The 20,311-nt window shown below is 40.2% G+C and overlaps 1 protein-coding gene across 2 annotated transcripts in view; it reads left to right on the top strand.

Moving 5' to 3' along the window:
- Positions 1-8,977: 8,977 nt before the first annotated feature.
- The window catches only part of LOC106968330 (protocadherin alpha-C2), a 195,817-nt gene continuing 184,483 nt past the window's right edge, over positions 8,978-20,311 (top strand). The window contains exon 1 of one of the 2 annotated variants that reach the window (XM_053222096.1): positions 8,978-12,531. In XM_053222096.1, the coding sequence (XP_053078071.1) occupies positions 10,138-12,531 (2,394 nt within the window). In that variant the 5' untranslated portion in view covers positions 8,978-10,137. Of the gene's footprint in view, positions 12,532-16,389; positions 19,563-20,311 lie in introns of those variants that run through there. The other variant, XM_053222086.1, reaches the window with a different exon arrangement.

The following is a 20,311-nucleotide window of genomic DNA, read 5'->3' on the forward strand; positions in this document are numbered from 1 at the left end:
TCCCAACAGCAGTGAAAAAGGGTTCCTCTTCTCTGCATCCTTGCCAACATCTGTTGTTGCATGAGTTGTGAATTTTAGCCATTCTGACAGGCGTGAGGTGGTATCTCATCATGGTTTTGATTTGTATTTCCCTGATGATGAGTGATGTTGAATATTTTTTCATGTGTCTGTTAGCCATCTGGATGTCTTCCTTGGAAAAGTATCTATTTATGTCTTTTGCCCATTTCTCTTCACTGGATTATTTGGTTTTTGGGTGTTGAGTTTGATAAGTTTTTTAAAAATAGATTTTGGATACTAACCTTTTTTCTGATAGGTCATTTGCAAATATCTTCTCCCATTCTGACAGTTGCCTTTTAGTTTTGCTGGTTGTTTCCTGTACTGTGCAGAAGCTATTTATTTTGATGAGGTCCCAATAGTTCATTTTTGCTTTTGTTTCCCTTACCTCTGGAGACATGTCAAGTAACAAGTTGCTTTAGCCAAGGTCAAAGAGGCTGTTGCCTGTTTTCTCCTTTAGGATTTTGATGGCTTCCTGTCTTATGTTTCATCCCTTTTGAGTTTATTTTTGTGCATGGTGTAAGAAAGTGGCCCAGTTCTTCTGCATGTCGCTGTCTAGTTTTCCCAACAGCATTTGCTGAAGAGACTGTCTTTTTTCCATTGGATATTCTTTCCTGCTTTGTCAAAGATTAGTTGGCCATACATTTTTGGGTCCATTTCTGGGTTCTCTATCCTGGTCCATTGATCTATGTATATGTCTGTTTTTGTGCCAGTACCATACTGTCTTGATAATTACTACTTTGTAATACAGCTTAAAGTCTCAAATTGTGATGACTCCATCTTTGGTTTTCTTTATGTAGATATAGATATAGATATAGATATAGATATAGATATAGATATAGATATAGATATAGATATAGATGTATATATATGGTTTATTTATCTTTGAGAGAAACAGAGACAGCATGAGTGGGGTAGGGACAGAAAGAGAGACAGGGAGGGAGAGAGAATCCCAGGCAGACTCCATGCTATTAGCACAGAGCCCGATGTGAGGCTCAATCTCACCAAACTGAGAGATCATGACCTGAGCTGAAACCAAGAGTTGGACGCCTAACCGACTGAGTCAGCCAGGTGCCCTGGTTTTCTTTTTTCAACATTACTTTGGCTATTTGGGGTCTTTTGTGGTTCCATACAAATTTTAGAATTTGTTCTAGCTCTGTGAAGAATGCTGGTGTTATTTTGATAAGGATTGCATTGAATGTGTAGATTTTTTGGGTAGTATCAACATTTTAACAATATTTGTTCTTCCAAGCCATGAGCATGGAATGTTTTTCATTTCTTTGTGTCTTCAATTTCTTTCATAAGCTTTCTATAGTTTTCAGTGTATAGGTCTTTCATGTCTTTGGTTAGGTTTATGGCTTGGTATTTTATGGGTTTTTGTGCCTTTGTAAATGGGATCGATTCCTTGATTTCTCTTTCTGCTGCTTCATTATTGGTGTATAGAAATGCAACCAATTTCTGTACATTGATTTTATATCCTGCAACTTTGCTGAATTCATGGATCAGCTTTAGCAGTTTTTTGGTGAGGTCTTTTGGGTTTTCCACATAGAGTATCATGTTGTCTGTGAAGAGTGAAAGTTTGACTTCTCCTGGCCGATTTGGGTGTCTTTTATTTCTTTTTGTTGTCTGATTGCTGAGGCTAGGACTTCCAACACTATGTTGAATAACAGTAGTGAGAGTGGACATCCCTGTCGTGTTCCTGACCTTAGGGGTAAAGCTCTCAGTGTTTCCCCATTGAGGATTATATTAGCTGTGGGTCTTTTGTATATGGTTTTTATGATCTTGAGGTATATTCCTTCTATTCCTCTTTTCTTGAGGGTTTTACCAAGAAAGGATACTTTGTTTTGTCAAATGTTTTTTTTTCTTAAAATAAATTTTTAAATATTTACTTGGATTTGAGAGAGAGAGAGAGAGGGAGAGGGAGAGGGAGAGATGGAGATAGATAGAACGGGGAGGGGCAGAGACATGGAGACAGAATCTGAAGCAGGCTCCAGGCTCTGAGCTGTCAGGACAGAGCCTGACACAGGGCTCGAACTCACAAGTCGCAAGATCATGCCCTGAGCCAAAATCACATGCTTAACCAACTGAGCCACCCAGGCACCCTTCAAATACTTTTTCTGCATCTGTTGAGAGGATCATGTGGTTCTTATCCATTCTTTTATTAATGTGATGTATCACATTGATTGATTTACAGGTATTGAACCAGCCCTGCATCCCAGGAATAAATCCCACTTGATCGTGGTGAATAATTCTTTTAATGTATTGTTGGATACAGTTTGCTAGTACATTTTGATAGTTTTAATTTGCATTTTCCTAATAGCTACTGGTGTTGGAAATATTTTCACATATTTATTTGCCATCTGTGTACTTTTGGTAAAATGTCTTTGCCCAGGTTCTAATTAGGCTGTTTGATTTTCTAGTATTTAGTTTTGTGTGTCCATTATATATTGTAGATACAAGTTCTTTGTCAGATATGTACTTGCAACAATTTCTCCAAAATTTGTAGATTTTCTTTTCCTGCTCTAAATGTGGCATTTCATAGAATAAAAGTTTTTAAATTTTGATAAAGTTCAATGTATCAATTTTTCCTCCTCTTAAAGACTGTGCTTTTGGTGTCAGATCTAAGAATTCTTTGCCTTCCCTTAGATGCTACAGATTTTCTTCTCTCTATATATATATTTTTAACTTTTAGTGTTTTATATTTTACCTTTATGTTCATGATCCATTTAGGGTTTTTTGTTTGTTTGTTTTTGTAGTTTTTGATCCACCACATTTTTGTTATTTTATTTGTTTGTTTATGTTGAAGTACAGTTGACACACAGTTTTACATTAGTGTCAGGTGTACAGTACAGTGATTTGACAATTATATGTTATCCTATGCTCAGCACAGGTGTATGTATCATCTGTCACTGTAGAATGCTGTTAAAATACAAATTACTGTATTCCTTATGCTGTACCTTTCATCTCCGCAAGTTATTCATTCCATAGCTGGAGTCCTGTACCTCCTATTTCCCTCCTGATCCATTTTGAGTTATTTTAGTATAAGATGTGAGACTTAGGTCAAGGCAACAGTGGTGGTTTCTTCCTCTTCTTCTCCTCATCTTTCTCCTCTTCCTCCTCCTTTTTCCTCTGCTACTTCTGCTTCTTCTTATTGCCTAACAAAGTCCAATTGCTCCAACACTGTTTATTAAAAAGCTTTCTTTTCTGCATTTAATTGTTTTTCATCGTTGTCAAAATTTAGTTAGTTGGGCACATTTTCATGGATCTATTTCTGGATTCCTTATTTTGGTCTGTTGACCTACAGGTCTATTCATCTGTCAAGAACATAGTCTTGGTTTCTCTCATTACATAATAAGTCTTAAAATAGGATACACTCATTCCCTCTCCTTTTTCCTTGTTTTTGAAAGTTGCCTTAGGTATTCTAGTTCCATTGCCATTCTATATAATCTAGTTGATAGCTACAGAAAATGTTTGCTGGGATTTTCGTAAGAATCATGTTGTCTTTATATTAATTCATGGAAAATTTACATCTCCTTATGATATGTTGAGTCATCCAATTCATGAACACAGTCTGTCTCTCCATTTATTTATTCTTCAGTTTTTAAAATCAGTAGTGTTTAGTTTACTGAATACAAGTTGTATACATATTTTGTTACATTTATACCTAAATATATTTTTTGAGTGAATGTGAATGTAAATTATATTTCAAATTTAATTTTGGTGTGTATATTTTCACTGTTAGTATGTGTAGGTACAATTCATTTTGTATGTTTACCTTATTTTTTTGTGATGTTGCCAAATTCACTTACTCTGGGAGTTTTCATTTATTTATTTATTTTTGATTCCTTGAGATTTTAATGTACACATTTATGTCATCTGTAAATAAGGACAATTTTATTACTTTCTTTCTCATCTGTGTGCCTCTTATTTCCCTCCCTCCTCTTTTTTTTTTTTTTTTCTTTATTGCACAGGCTAAATCTTCCAGCAGTAGGCTAAAAAGAGTAGTGAGTTCCGGTCTTTGCTTTGTTCCCAGTCTTAGGGTAAAAACTGGGATTCAATCCTTCACAATTAAGTATAATGTTAGCTATAGGTTTGTCATGGATACTGTTTATCATGCTAAAGAAGTTTCATGGTTTCTGAGAAGTCAGGTGTAATTCTTATCTTTTTTTCCTCAAGGGGTAAGGTGTTATTTCCTTCTGGCTTCTTTCAGGACACAGATTTCAGAAAATATGTGACTTTCTGTAGTTTGAAATGGATATGCCTTTATGTAGATTTTTAAAAAGCATTTATAGTCCTAAATTATCTGAGCTGCATAGATCTGTGATTTGGTATCTGCTATTAATTTGAGGGAAATTCTCAGTCATTATTATTTCAAATATTTCTTCTGTTCCTATCTCTTTGTTCTCCTGGTATTCCAATTATGTATATGTTATACCATTTGTAGTTGTTTCACAATCATTGGATATTCTATTCTGTTTTTTCATTCTTTTTTTCTCTTACCTTTTTGGTCTTTGATGATTCTATTTATATATCTTCTAAATGAGAGTTTCTTTCCTTACCCATGTCCAGTCAACTAATGATTCTATCAAAGACATTTGAGATGTAATCAATAATAATAAAATTATTATTTCTGTTACAGTGTTTTTATCTCTAGCATTTCTTTTTGGTTCTTTCTTATTATTTCCATTTCCCTCTTTACATTGCCCCCCTGTCCTTAATGCTGTCATCTACTTTATTCATTAGAGCCTTGAGCATATTAATCATAGTTGTAAATTCTTGGTTTGATAATTAAAACACGCCCTTGCCATATATGGTTCTGATATTCATTCTGTCTCTTTGAATTGTGGAGTTGTATTTTGTTTTTGTTTTTGACTTTTGGTATGTCTTGTAATTTTTTCTTGATAGCTGGACAGATGTGCTGGGTAGAAGAGACTGCTATCATGTTCCTGTAATAGTATGGTAGTAAGGAGTGCAGAGAGGGGAGACATTCTACATTTCTGTGATGAGGTTTCAATCTTTTTAACTTTTTGTTTTAATTTACTTTGAGGGGGAATGGGCAGAGAGAGGAGAGAGACTCCCAAGCAGGCTCCATGCTACCAGTGTGGAGCCATACGTGGGACTTGATCTCACAACTGCAAGACCATGACCTGAGCCAAAATCAAGAGTTGGACGCTTGACTGAGTGAGTCACCCAAGCGCCCCAGGTTTCAATCTTTTATTGAGCATATGCTTCTTGACTGTGAACTTCCCAAGTTTTCTCACTGCTCCCCACCCCCAGGTGAAACAGGATGGTTACAGTGTACTGGAATTGGGTATTTTCCCTTTCCCTCATGGAAAGCTAGAGCCTTCTGGAGCTGGATATTTTCCTTCCCTCAGAACAGTTAAGCTCTGATAATAACTCAATAGGTTAGCCTCTCATTAATTAGTTTCCCCTCACGGAGACTCTTTATAAGAAGAGCAGAATGCTCTGGATATTTCAAAATGGTTCCTTTTCTGCTCCCACTGCCAGAAGCATGAGAGGATTTTTCTCTTTCAGACTCTGTGGGGGTCTGTCCATGTTCCTAGAGGTAAATCTCAAAATATCACGATTCCATGACTGTTTCCCCCTGGAGTTTTCAATTCTCAGACTTCTCCATACTAAGTCTCCAGTGATTCATCAATTATAGTTCAGATTTCCCTACTCCAGCACTGATTACCACAGTGGTTTCTCCTCTTGAGTCTCTGTACCAGTAAGTTGTGACTCCCTATATCTCCCTGTGACTCTCTTATCTTTGGGTCATTGATTTTCCCAGTGTCCGCTCATCCACCCAACTTTTACACATCCAACAAGAGTTGTTGGTTTTCCAGTCTCTTCAGCTTTTAACTTGTCAAAATGGAGTGGTGATTTCCAAGCTCCTTACATTCAGAACTAGAAAGTGTAAGTCCTTGAAAATATTTTTTATTTTTATGAAGTCTAATTTGCCTATCTTTTGTTTTGTTGCTTATGCCTTTGATATCATATTCAAGAAATCACTGCCAAAACCAGTGTCATGCAGTTTTTGCCCTATATTTTCTTCTAAGAATTTCATAATTTTAGTCTTATATTTAGGTCGTGGATCCATTTTGAGTTCACTTTTATATGTAGTGTTGGGTAAGGTTATAACTTCATTCTTTTGCATCCTGTTTTCCCATCAACATTTGTTGAAAAGACTCTTTTTTCTCCCATTGAACAGACTTGACACCTTTGTTGAAAATAATTTGACCTTATTTATATATGAGGATTTATTTCTGGAATCTCTATTCTGTCGGTCTGTTTGTCTTTAGGCCAGTGTCTTTAGGCCACACTATTTTGATTACAGGAGCTTTGTAATAAGTTTTAAAACTAGGATGTATGAGTCCTCCAGCTTTGTTCTTGTTCAGGATTGTTTTGGCTGTTTGAAGTCCCTTGAGATTCCATATGAATTTTTTTTTATTTTTTATTTTTATTTTTTAACATTTATTTATTTTTGAGACAGAGAGAGAGCATGAACAGGGGAGGGTCAGAGAAAGAGGAAGACACAGAATCTGAAACAGGCTCCAGGCTCTGAGCTGTCAGCACAGAGCCCAATGCAGGGCTCGAACCCACAGACCGCGAGATCATGACCTGAGCCGAAGTCAGACGCTTAACCGACTGAGCCACCCAGGCGCCCCCCCATATGAATTTTTAAATGAGATTTCCTATTTCAGCAAAAAAATCATAGGGATTTTGATAGAGATTACATTAAACCTATAGATCACTTTGAGTTGTATTGACATCTTAATAAGTCTTTCAATCAATGAACATGAGATCTCTTTGCATTTGCTTATATATTCTTTAATTTCTTTCAGAAATGTTTTTGTTGGGGCACCTGGGTGGCTCATTTGGTTAAGTGTCCAACTTTTGACTTTTGGCTCAGGTCATGATCTCACAGTTCGTGGGTTTGAGCCCCATGCAGTCAGCATGGAGCCTGCTTGAGATTCTCTCTCACCCTCTCTCTTTCTGCCTCTCCCATTTGAGCATGCGTGTGTTCATGTGCTCTCAAAATAAATAAATAATCTTTTTTAAAAAAGTGCTTTTGTTGTTTTCATCATACAAGTCTTTCACCTTGGTTAAGTTAATTCCTAAGTATTTTATGATATTATGAATGAAATTGTTTTCTTAATTTCCTGTTCAATTGTTCACTTTTAGTGTATAGTGTTGCAGCTGATTTTCGTGTGTTGACTTTGTACCTGCCACTTTGTTGAATCCATTTATTAATTTCAAGTTTTCTGTGCAATCTTTAGGGTGTTCTATATATGAGATTGCATCTGTGAACAGAGATAATTATACATCTTCTTTCCCATTTTGGATGCCTCATTTTTGGGGAGAGGGCGGTTATTTGCTCTGGCTAGAACTTTCAATACTTTCTTGAATAGAAAAGGTGAAAGCAAGTCTCCTTGCTTTGTTCCTAATCTTACAGGAACAGCTTTCAGCCTTTCACCACTGAGTATGTTTGCTGTGGGTTTTTCATGTATGGCATTTTATTATGTTGAGGTGGTTTCCTTCTATTCCTAGGAATCTGAGTGTTTTTATCATGAAAGAATGTTGAATTTTGTCACATGCCTTTTCTGCATCTATTGAGATTATCATGCGTTTTTTTCCTTCATTCTCTTAATGTGGCTTATTACATTGATTATGTATACTGAATCATCCTTACACTCCACAAATAAATCCCACATGCTCATGGTGTATAATCCTTTTAACGTGCTGCTGAATTCAGTTTTCTAATATTTTTTTGAGGATTTTTTTTGGAGGAATCAGTGTTCATGAGGGAAGTTGATCTGTAGTTTTCCTTTCTTGTAGTGTCTTTGTCTGCCTTTGGTATCAGGGTAATGATGGCCTAATAGAGTAAGAAAGTGTTCCTTCCTCTTTATCTATTTGGAAAAGCTTGAAAAAGATCAGTATTATTTCTTGAGTGTTTAGTAAAATTCACCAATGAAGCCATTGGGCAAGGGCCTTTCTTTGTCAGGAGATTTTTAAAAATTACTGGTTCATCTTTTTACTAGTTATAGGTCTATTTGGATGATGTAGCTATTTTCTCTGTGCTTACTGTGGACATTGCATTTAATATCTTAAATTATAGTACTCTGAATTTGTACCAGCTTAAACTCAATAATATACAAAAACACTCTGCTATTTTAACAGCTCTCTCTGATAACAAAATTTCCAGTCATTTATGTCCGCATTTATTTTTTTCCTTGAATATAATATCATGTAGCCTTTTATTTTCATAATAACTACCATGATAATGCAGTCCATGGTTAACTATTTTTTAAGTTTCAATTAAGTGTCATCTGATCATTGTAAATGACATTTTTCTTATACTGAGAATATATTCAAATCCAACAATTTTCATCAAAATAAAGAGGATGAAACATTACCATATGGCTTATGGTTGAGATTATATTTAAAGATCACTGTAATTCCCAACATTAAAACATGATAATTTATAGTTTTCAGTTAAATAGAGATATGTTTTAAAAGGCAAAATAAGCTTTTAACTGTAGAAAACAAAGTATATTTAATTCAACAGTTTTATGTTTAGAATATCTGAATGACAGCAAATTGCAGTTAGCATTATTCTATGTATTCTTCATAGTAATAAAATGCATAAAAGGAAATTTATACCACATCAAACTACCTTGTACATTAAAATATTGACAGTATTGTCTAAATCTATTAGCATTTAAAAAAGTATCAAGTTCTGAATTTGCCTCATTTCAAGAATAAGAGGGTACTGATGTATCTTATATTCCTGTACCTTTGTAATGAGGCAATTACTATATTGGAATTGCTATTAAAATTATAATCTGTTTTTTTTTTAATAACATCATGTTTCATCTACATTTTAATTATCAAGTAAACAGTGACTTAGGCTTTCTGATTAGGAACTTATATGAATCCTGATTTATATTAATATCCTTAAATATCCATGGTACTTGAAGTAAAAATGTTAAGGCCATCCTTTTTAAAGTAACTTGGGATAGTTTATTCAGATCACATTTATTAGTCAAATTTTGATGTAAGTATGGGGTTCTGATTATAAATTGCACTAAAGTTGAAAGAGAAGTTTAATAGGTTTTTCTCAAATAGTTTTTTTCTGAAAACCTAATCTTCACTTTAGATTTACATTTAAAAATTTGACTACAGATTATTATAGTATTCTCAGATATGTGTACTTGATATTGATTCAATGTTAATTTTATTCTTATTGACATATGACAATGACTTAATAAGAAAAAAATGTGCAGCTGAAAATTTGACATAGGAATAAAGATCCAAGGGACACTACCTTAATTTGGAATAATGACTTTTAGAGGCGAAAGTTATTAGTTCAGCACTTAGATGTTATATAACAAGAACAAAGGAAAATGTCCCAAATTTCAATATTCTAAGATTTCAAGTATCAAAAAGTGATGTCTCTGTTCATAAACACTGAAAGAATTTTAAATGTATTTCAGAAAAATTTCTAAAAATATCATAAGTAAGTTCCTGGTAATATTATTTTAAAAATTAACACGCACAATATCCTAGAATAAGGTGAACTTTAGTGGCCAAAGTGTTTTATTTTAAAGCTCCGGTATTCAGTTACAAATATTTAATAATAAAAACATGAGCTGATTAATTGTTTTAAATGAAAAGATGTAAGGTTATTGGTGCATATTTCGATTTTCCCAAAATCTAATTGTAATATATTTGTGACCACTGCTAAATGACAGTATTGAATTACATACTCTTAAGAGAGAGTGTACAGTCTTTAAAAGACATAATTGAAAGTGATTGTATTGAATAAATTGCAAATGAATATATAGCCTATTTTGGAAATCAATGAAGAATCTACAATCTACAGCATTAGCCACATGATGTCGCTGTATACCACAAAGTCTTGTCAATGTTAATGTATAGATCACCAAAAACTAAGGGAGGAAGCTCCATTTTGTTACAGCCTGAGAGAAGACAAAAACAGGAGACATATTATTCAAGATATAAAGTAAAGAAAGCATGATTTTTAAGTGAGAGCGGTACCAAAGGTGTAGGGGTTTTGCGATGCTGTTTCCTAGGCAAGGAGGCAAGGGAGCCCAGCGTCTGCTGCTCTTCGTTTTGCTCTTTGCAGCCTGGAAGACTGGGAGTGGTCAGGTCCACTACTCGGTCCCGGAGGAGGCCAAACACGGCACCTTCGTAGGACGCATCGCGCAAGACCTGGGGCTGGAGCTGGCAGAGCTGGTGCCACGCCTGTTCCGGGTGGTGTCCGAAGGCCGTGGGGACCTTCTGGAAGTAAATCTGCAGAATGGCATTTTGTTTGTGAATTCTCGCATCGACCGCGAGGAGCTTTGCGGGCTGAATCTGGAGTGCAGCATCCACCTGGAGGTAATTGTGGACAGGCCGCTGCAGATTTTCCATGTGGAGGTGGAGGTGAAGGACATTAACGATAACCCACCGGTTTTCAGAGGGAGAGAACAAAGGTTATTTATTCCTGAGTCTAGACTGGTGGATTCACGTTTCCCGATAGAGGGTGCTGCTGATGCGGACATTGGGACCAATGCTCTAATAACTTACACCCTCAGCCCCAGTGATTATTTCTCTTTGGATGTACAGGCAAGTGATGAACTGAGTAAGTCACTTTCACTTGAATTGAGGAAATCTTTGGATAGAGAAGAAACACCAGAACTTCGTTTATTATTGACCGCCACTGATGGGGGCAAACCAGAGCTGGAAGGTACAGTTCAGCTGCTGATCACAGTGCTGGACGTTAATGATAATGCCCCATTGTTTGCCCAGGCTGTGTATAGAATCCATTTATTAGAGACTACAGCAAATGGAACATTAGTGACTACATTAAACGCCTCTGATGCCGATGAAGGTGTAAATGGCGAAATTGTCTTTTCCTTTGGCAGTGATGTTCCCCTAAACATTCAAAAAAACTTCAAAATTGATTCCAGCTCAGGAGAAATTAGGCTAATTGGTAGACTGGATTATGAAGAAACAAAATCTTATGAAATTCATGTAAAAGCAGTTGATAAAGGAAGTCCTCCAATGTCAAATCACTGCAAGGTTTTAGTGAAAGTGCTAGATGTAAATGATAATGCTCCACAACTGGCAGTCACATCTCTGTCTTTGCCGGTCAGAGAGGACACTCCACTCAGCACCGTCATTGCTTTTGTTTCCGTGTCCGACCGCGACTCCGGTGTCAACGGGCAGGTGACCTGCTCTCTGACGCCTCACATCCCCTTCAAGCTGGTGTCCACCTTCAAGAATTACTATTCGCTGGTGCTGGACAGCGCCCTGGACCGCGAGAGCGTGGCGAACTATGAGCTGCTGGTGACCGCCCGGGACGGGGGCTCGCCTTCGCTGTCGGCCACGGCCAGCGTGTCCGTGGAAGTGGCCGACGTGAACGACAACGCGCCGACATTCGCGCAGGCCGAGTACACGGTGTTCGTGAAGGAGAACAACCCTCCCGGCTGCCACATCTTCACGGTGTCCGCGTGGGACGCGGACGCGCAGGAGAACGCGCTGGTGTCCTACTCGCTGGTGGAGCGGCGGGTGGGCGAGCGTGCGCTGTCGAGCTACGTGTCGGTGCACGCGGAGAGCGGCAAGGTGTACGCGCTGCAGCCGCTGGACCACGAGGAGCTGGAGCTGCTGCAGTTCCAAGTGAGCGCGCGCGACGCGGGCGTGCCCCCGCTGGGCAGCAACGTGACGCTGCAGGTGTTCGTGCTGGACGAGAACGACAACGCGCCCGCGCTGCTGCCGCTGCCTGGGGCGGGCGGCGCGGGCGGCGCCGTGAGCGAGCTGGTGTGGCGGTCGGTGGGCGCGGGCCACGTGGTGGCGAAGGTGCGCGCGGTGGACGCGGACTCGGGCTACAACGCGTGGCTGTCGTACGAGCTGCAGCCGGCGGCGGGTGGCGCGCGCAGCCCGTTCCGCGTGGCGCTGTACACGGGCGAGATCAGCACGACGCGCAGCCTGGACGAGGCGGACTCGCCGCGCCAGCGCCTGCTGGTGCTGGTGAGGGACCACGGCGAGCCGGCGCTGACGGCCACGGCCACCGTGCTGCTGTCGCTGGTGGAGAGCGGCCAGGCGCCCAAGGCCTCGTCGCGGGTGTTGGCGGGCGCCGCTGGCGCGGAGACGGCGCTGGTGGATGTCAACGTGTACCTGATCATCGCCATCTGCGCGGTGTCCAGCCTGCTGGTGCTCACGCTGCTGCTGTACGTGGCGCTGCGGTGCTCGGCGCCGCCCAGCGAGGGCGCGTGCGGGCCGGGGAAGCCCACGCTGGTGTGTTCCAGCGCGGTGGGGAGCTGGTCGTACTCGCAGCAGAGGCGGCAGAGGGTGTGCTCTGGGGAGGGTCCGCCCAAGACCGACCTCATGGCTTTCAGCCCTAGCCTACCTCAAGTTCTAGGCTCCGCAGATGAAAGACAACAACCCTCAGAGTCAGAACACTTAGGAAAGGTAAGTCTTTTCCATCGATTCTAGAATTGTTCTATTTCCTTTGTTAATGATTCTATTTTGATTCATATTTGCTTATTTTTAATCACTATCCGATTGTGCATTATATGGTATGAAATAGAGATGCATCTTGCACTGAGAACAATTTAATTTAAATGATTTCCTTATTTTCACATTTTGTTTTTTTCATAATTAAATCTGTTCATGAATAATAGGACCTTGAAGGATTGAAAAACACTTAAGCTAAATTTGAAAACTTATTACCTGTAAGTAATTTTTTTCTCAAAATTAAAAAAGTTCATAACTGGAAAAAATTTAAAGAGTATGAATATATAATGCATATTTCCTATTTACATCATCTATCCATTCTGTCAGAATATATTGGAATAGGGCTATATGTATATCTGGATGTTTTCTAAATTATTCTTTCAATCAAGAATTCACTTGTCTTTATCTGTTTATGCAACAGGTAATAAATAAGGTTTTCATTTCCTTGTACTTGAAAGCAGCCTGAATGGATCTTTTATTGCCAGGACCTGCAAAAATACCTATCAGGGGCCTGGGTGGCTCTGTCAGTTAAGGGTCTGACTTTGGCTCAGATCATGATCTTGTGATTGGTGGGTTTGAGCCCCACGTTGGGCTCTATGCTAATGGAGCCTGGAACCTGCCTCCCTCTCTCTCAGCCCTTCCCCTGCTCATGATCTCTCTGTCTCTCTCAGAAATAAATAAACATTAAAAAAAGTTTTCAAAAATACCTATCATAGATCATTACAACACATGACATCACTTGGGAATAATTGCTCATGATACATATTTCTTTCAGGGGTCACATAGCTTGTGATTTGGAATAAAGATTTCACACTTGCAAAATCTTTAGAGTTTTAAGGTACAATAGAAAGTTCCCTGAGGAAAGAACCCCCTTTCAATTTTGTTAAAATATCTTAACACTATAAAAATATCTTAACATTTACGAAATCACATTGTGGGTGGCCAGGTAGTGGGAGTTTTTTTTACATAAAAGTGGAGAGTACCTTAACTCAGGTGTTATGTTACTGGGTTGCTCAGTCATCCTTCCCAGTATCACTATCACCAGGCTAATGTGTACAGGCCTCCCACTGTGCAGAGGCTGACCACCCGCCTCTGGCACCAAACTGTGCCCATGATAACATTTTCCACAACTGTGAGCTCACTCACTTTCTCCTGGCAGCATCCCTATAACTAATGAAGTTGGAGTTTTCCCAAAAAGTAAAGACTGATATTGAAAGACTACATTTTAATTGGAAATTCCTGTGTTGGGTAGTTAAAACATAAACTTGAAAAGTAAATGTTACACTTGGAAAAGAATTTAAACACTTCAAAAGAAGATGTGTTGGGGTGAAATAACTGTCTAAAACTGTCTTCTATTTGTTTTTTAGCTATATGCTGTTTTTCCCCCCATATGTACGTGGATATTGGTGAATTGTAGAAATAACTTCCACTAAGTGATCTGGGTCTTATCCATTTAACAGGCCAGCTGTTCATTTTCATCTGAGATCTGCTTTTAAAGGAATTGAAAAGTTAGGTGGGGAAATCTTTTAAGGACAGTCTGTTTCTACAGTAAACTTCTTAGCTGCTAAGAGTTGATACGCCTCAAAATTTAGGGAGTGTATATTTCCTGAGAATCAGAAATGTTTATCTGAGGCTTTACGGAGAAAAAGAAATGGTTTGAGCAAATAAGGAGGAACTCCTTTTTTGGGAGGAGTCATCCTACCTAGAGTCTCATATCTACTCACTACTTTCTTGGGACTTGTGTGCAGAGTATGACTGGTCAGGTGGAATCTGTCCTACTAGAAGTCTGGCCCCTACCTTTGTACTACAGACAAATGGTAAGCTTTGAAAACTATATCCAGGTATACCCAGAACTCAGTTTATCACTAAGAGGGAATCACAGTCTATCACTGTACAAATTGTTATTGGTTATTTTTTAATTTTAATTTTTTTCTTACTAATTTTTTATTCCTTATTTACATTTTTAAATTAAATTGCCTAAGGAGATGTCTAAGTGAGAGTAGATATTATTCACTGATACTTTATCCACACATCAGCTCAATCTTCTAGACTCATAGTTCCTTTAGTATTACCTTCATTGCCTGTAATCATTATACTCTGTCATTAATTCCCTGTGGCATTCTACTTTGCAATTAGTATACTCTTAAATGTCATGAAATATATAGTATTATAAGCTGTCAGAGGTATTCCATTAATATGTTTTAAAATTTTAATTCTGTATCTTTTTAAAACTACTGCCTTTCAAGATTCTTCAAAACACTTGACATATAGATGCCTATAATTATTTCCTAGATCCATGCTTTTCCAAAATAATTCTTAAATGTTTCGTGAACTAGTTCTTGAACACGTGAAATGTTCTTTGTGAACTAGTACAGTAGAATCAATTAGAAATTATGTAAGTTTGATATTAACACATATCATTAATGTAGCTTACTTGTTTAGTTACTTGAGATAGTTTAAAATAATCTTTTATCCATTAAAACATTAATTGAACCTACCCTATCACCCAGCAATAGCACTGCTAGGAATTTACCCAAGGGATACAGGAGTACTGATGCATAGGGGCCCTTGTACCCCAATGTTTATAGCAGCACTCTCAACAATAGCCAAATTATGGAAAGAGCCTAAATGTCCATCAACTGATGAATGGATAAAGAAATTGTGGCTTATATACACAATGGAATACTACGTGGCAATGAGAAAGAATGAAATATGGCCCTTTGTAGCAATGTGGATGGAAATGGAGAGTGTTACGCTAAGTGAAATAAGCCATACAGAGAAAGACAGATACCATATGGTTTCACTCTTATGTGGATCCTGAGAAACTTAACAGAAACCCATGGGGGAGGGGAAGGAAAAAAAAAAGAGGTTAGAGTGGAAGAGAGCCAAAGCATAAGAGACTCTTAAAAACAGAACAAACTGAGGGTTGATGGGGGGTGGGAGGGAGGAGAGGGTGGCTGATGGGTATTGAGGAGGGCACCTTTTGGGATGAGCACTGGGTGTTGTATGGAAACCAATTTGACAATAAACTTCATATGTTGGAAAAAAACCAAACATTAATTGATAATTTATTCTATTCTGAATGTGAATGATAAAATACGAGTTAGGTTGCAATCCTGGCTTGCGTTCAGTGAGTACATGGGGGAAAAAAGCTGGTATGAAAACTTTTCCCCTAATACTTAAATCATGTGTTTGATTTTATTTCAAGAGGCTCTGACTATAAGCAAAGATTTTGACATGCTTTTACCTCTCTAAAGTCAACCTCTGCCCATGAATTTTCTCTGCTCAACTTGCAAGTACCCAAAGAACTCATGCCTCTTGCTGAATTCTTAGAAATTTTTAGAATATTATATTGTCTCATCTTACATACGTTGAATGGTGAATTATGTTCCAAAGTTACTTTTCTCTCTCTATTTATTAGTTAAGTCACCAAAACTTTCAAGTCACAACTTTTTAAAAAACTGGAATCCAGAAATTCATCTAGAGCAGAGATCATTAAAAACACAATGATCTCATATTGCAATCATTTTCGGATATACAGGTAAATTGAAATGTATAAGTGGTGTGGAAATTTAAAAAAACACATATACTCTTACTTGGTATGACATGAATGTAGCAAATATCTAAATCACACAGTATTTTCATTTGTAAAAAACAAATTTACAAAAGAACTGCACTGTAAAAAACTGACTTCTGGCATCTTTTATAAATAACAGTTAAGACAGACAACAAGGGTATAATTACTGGATAAAGCACACAAGAGTGTGTTATAAACATTCCATAAATAAATAAATAAATAATGTAAATTAACAATTGCCATCATAACATAGAAGTAAATATGTATGGATAGATGGATATGTATATACACATACTTTCAATGCCTCGATGTTTTGGTGGTCATGAATATCAAAGGCCTGGTTTTGCTATAAAATGTAGACTTCCAGGCCAAGTGATAAAAGTTACGAGTTTAGACTCACATTGAGATCCCACCCAAACATCAACAATTAATATCACTTTTAAGTTACTTAACTGATATCTGTTTTCACTTCCTTGTTGGTAAAAAGTGAATTGTATTGATACCTAGCTTGGAAGGTTGTTGTGAGAATATAATGGGATAACCCTATTATAACCCCATGCTTGTCACATGGGGAATATTTCCAATAGATGTCCACTACTGTTATAGCATTAATCACTATTCTATTCTTTTTAACTTTATGTCATGGATTGGAATATTTGGAAGTGATGAATTAGTATAAAAGCTATAAGGATATATATTTTTTTAATATAAAGAATTTGAAAAGTGCTCGGAGGATATTACAACGAAAATAGAAATTTGGGGAAAGTTCAGACCCAAGTAGTAAATTTATTTAATACTTACACGTTTAGCCACATGATGTCGCTGTCCACCACAAGGTGTTTCACCACAAAAGAAATACATCATGCATTACATACTCAGTTGCTGCTTTTCCCCATCCTCTGTGAAATACGGGCATGGTAAGATTATTTAAGAAAAACCGAGGAACCCAAATTATTTTTTAAAGTTTGGATCGATGCAAGAGTGACCCAATATTTGGAAAAGGCTTGCAGTGATGTTTTCATGGAGAGAAGAAGGTTCAGGAGCCCGGCAACTACTGCTTTCGCTTCTGCTCCTCACAGTCTGGGAGGCTGGGAGCGGCCAGGTTCACTACTCAGTCCCGGAGGAGGCCAAACACGGCACCTTCGTGGGGCGGATCGCCCAGGACTTGGGGCTGGAGCTGGTGGAGCTGGTGCCACGCCTGTTCCGGGTGGCGTCCAAAAGCCATGGGGACCTTCTGGAGGTAAATCTGCAGAATGGCATTTTGTTTGTGAATTCTCGCATTGACCGCGAGGAGCTTTGCGGGCGGAACCTGGAGTGCAGCATCCATCTGGAGGTGATCGTGGACAGGCCGCTGCAGGTTTTCCATGTGGAGGTGGAGGTGAAGGACATTAACGACAACCAGCCGGTTTTTCCAATGGCAGTAAAAAAATTGTTTATTTCTGAATCCCGACCGCCTGGTTCTCGGATTCCGCTAGAGGGAGCATCAGATGCAGATATTGGAGCGAATTCTTTGTTGACCTACAGTCTTAACTCTAATGATTATTTTACCTTGGATATTAAAAGAAATGATGAGGATATTAAAACTCTTGGACTCGTGTTGAAAAAACTTTTAAATCGAGAGGACATTCCTGAACATCACCTAGTAATAACGGCAGTTGATGGTGGGAAACCAGGGCTCACTGGCACTACTCAACTGAAGATCACCATTCTAGATGTAAACGACAACGCCCCAGAGTTTGAGAGAACTGTCTACAAAGTGAGTTTATTCGAAAATGCTCCAAACGGTACCCTAGCAGTGACTGTTAACGCCTCTGATTTGGATGAAGGAGTAAATAAGGACATTGTATATTCTTTCAATACAGACATGTCATCAGATGCTTTGTCGAAATTCCACTTAGACCCAGTTAATGGATACATCACTGTAAAGGGTAACATAGATTTCGAGGAAACTAAGTTATATGAAATCCAGGTAGAAGCGACAGATAAAGGAAATCCCCCAATGGCAGGTCACTGCACGGTTCTGGTGGAAATTTTGGACACCAATGATAATGTACCTGAGTTGGTTATCAAATCACTGTCATTACCTGTATTAGAAGACGCTCCCCTGGGCACGGTCATCGCCTTGATCAGCGTGTCCGACCGTGACTCCGGAGTCAACGGGCAGGTGACCTGCTCTCTGACGCCTCACATCCCCTTCAAGCTGGTGTCCACCTTCAAGAATTACTATTCGCTGGTGCTGGACAGCGCCCTGGACCGCGAGAGCGTGGCGAACTATGAGCTGCTGGTGACCGCACGGGACGGGGGCTCGCCTTCGCTGTCGGCCACGGCCAGCGTGTCCGTGGAAGTGGCCGACGTGAACGACAACGCGCCGGCATTCGCGCAGGCCGAGTACACGGTGTTCGTGAAGGAGAACAACCCTCCCGGCTGCCACATCTTCACGGTGTCCGCGCGGGACGCGGACGCGCAGGAGAACGCGCTGGTGTCCTACTCGCTGGTGGAGCGGCGGGTGGGCGAGCGTGCGCTGTCGAGCTACGTGTCGGTGCACGCGGAGAGCGGCAAGGTGTACGCGCTGCAGCCGCTGGACCACGAGGAGCTGGAGCTGCTGCAGTTCCAAGTGAGCGCGCACGACGCGGGCGTGCCCCCGCTGGGCAGCAACGTGACGCTGCAGGTGTTCGTGCTGGACGAGAACGACAACGCGCCCGCGCTGCTGCCGCTGCCTGGGGCGGGCGGCGCGGGCGGCGCCGTGAGCGAGCTGGTGTGGCGGTCGGTGGGCGCGGGCCACGTGGTGGCGAAGGTGCGCGCGGTGGACGCGGACTCGGGCTACAACGCGTGGCTGTCGTACGAGCTGCAGCCGGCGGCGGGTGGCGCGCGCAGCCCGTTCCGCGTGGCGCTGTACACGGGCGAGATCAGCACGACGCGCAGCCTGGACGAGGCGGACTCGCCGCGCCAGCGCCTGCTGGTGCTGGTGAGGGACCACGGCGAGCCGGCGCTGACGGCCACGGCCACCGTGCTGCTGTCGCTGGTGGAGAGCGGCCAGGCGCCCAAGGCCTCGTCGCGGGTGTTGGCGGGCGCCGCTGGCGCGGAGACGGCGCTGGTGGATGTCAACGTGTACCTGATCATCGCCATCTGCGCGGTGTCCAGCCTGCTGGTGCTCACGCTGCTGCTGTACGTGGCGCTGCGGTGCTCGGCGCCGCCCAGCGAGGGCGCGTGCGGGCAGGGGAAGCCCACGCTGGTGTGTTCCAGCGCGGTGGGGAGCTGGTCGTACTCGCAGCAGAGGCGTCAGAGGGTGTGCTCTGGGGAGGGTCCGCCCAAGACCGACCTCATGGCCTTCAGCCCCAGCCTTCCACCCGGTCCCATTGGCGGGAATAGAGAAGAACAGCTGGATGTGGATGTTGATCTTTCTGCCAAAGTGAGTACAGATTTTTAAATCCTTTCAAAAATCGTTTTTTATTCTTCAATATTTCTGTTCTTTTGGAAACTTATGTTTTTGGTGTTAGAGTTTTCCAGGGTTTTGTGGTTAAAATATTTGAACTCCTTGTGACAAATGTTTTGAACTGAATTAGCAATAAGTACTGAGAGCCAAACTTGTAGTGTTGTTGTTGTTGTTGTTGTTAATAGGTGCAGTAGTAGGATTCTTTTATTGCTAAAGATAGAAACCAAATATATTTTCTTGGGTGAATTGTATTGTTTAGAATATTTGACTCCAATTGTGTTTTACTAATCCTTGCACAATGCTTCAATAGCTTTTGCCACTTTTTTTTTTTTGGAATTCCTACTAGATGTTAGTCCAAATGTCACTGGTTCATTTTATGAGTTCACCATAAATGCTCACCACTTCTTTTGGTTAATATATCCTTAGTTTCAAATATTAGTTTACTAAGCCTGTTGTCTGTATGAAGCCTCTTTTACTCATTTATTCATTTGTCTGAAGTCTTAGTTCCTTGTTTTTACTTGAACATGATTCATTTTAGTCCTTGTGCTCACATTTGGTAATACGTTGTATTGTGGCTAGTTTCTCAATTGGGTAAAGAAAACCACACACACACCAGAATAATAATTTTATTGGTTTAGAATTGTATCTTTAGGAGCACCTGGGTGGCTCAGTCGGTTAGTGTCCGTCTTCGGCTCAGGTCCTGATCTCGCGGTTTGTGAGTTCGA

Source organism: Acinonyx jubatus, chromosome A1 (genome assembly GCF_027475565.1).
Source record: "Acinonyx jubatus isolate Ajub_Pintada_27869175 chromosome A1, VMU_Ajub_asm_v1.0, whole genome shotgun sequence".
NCBI classification, from domain to species: domain Eukaryota; kingdom Metazoa; phylum Chordata; class Mammalia; order Carnivora; family Felidae; genus Acinonyx; species Acinonyx jubatus.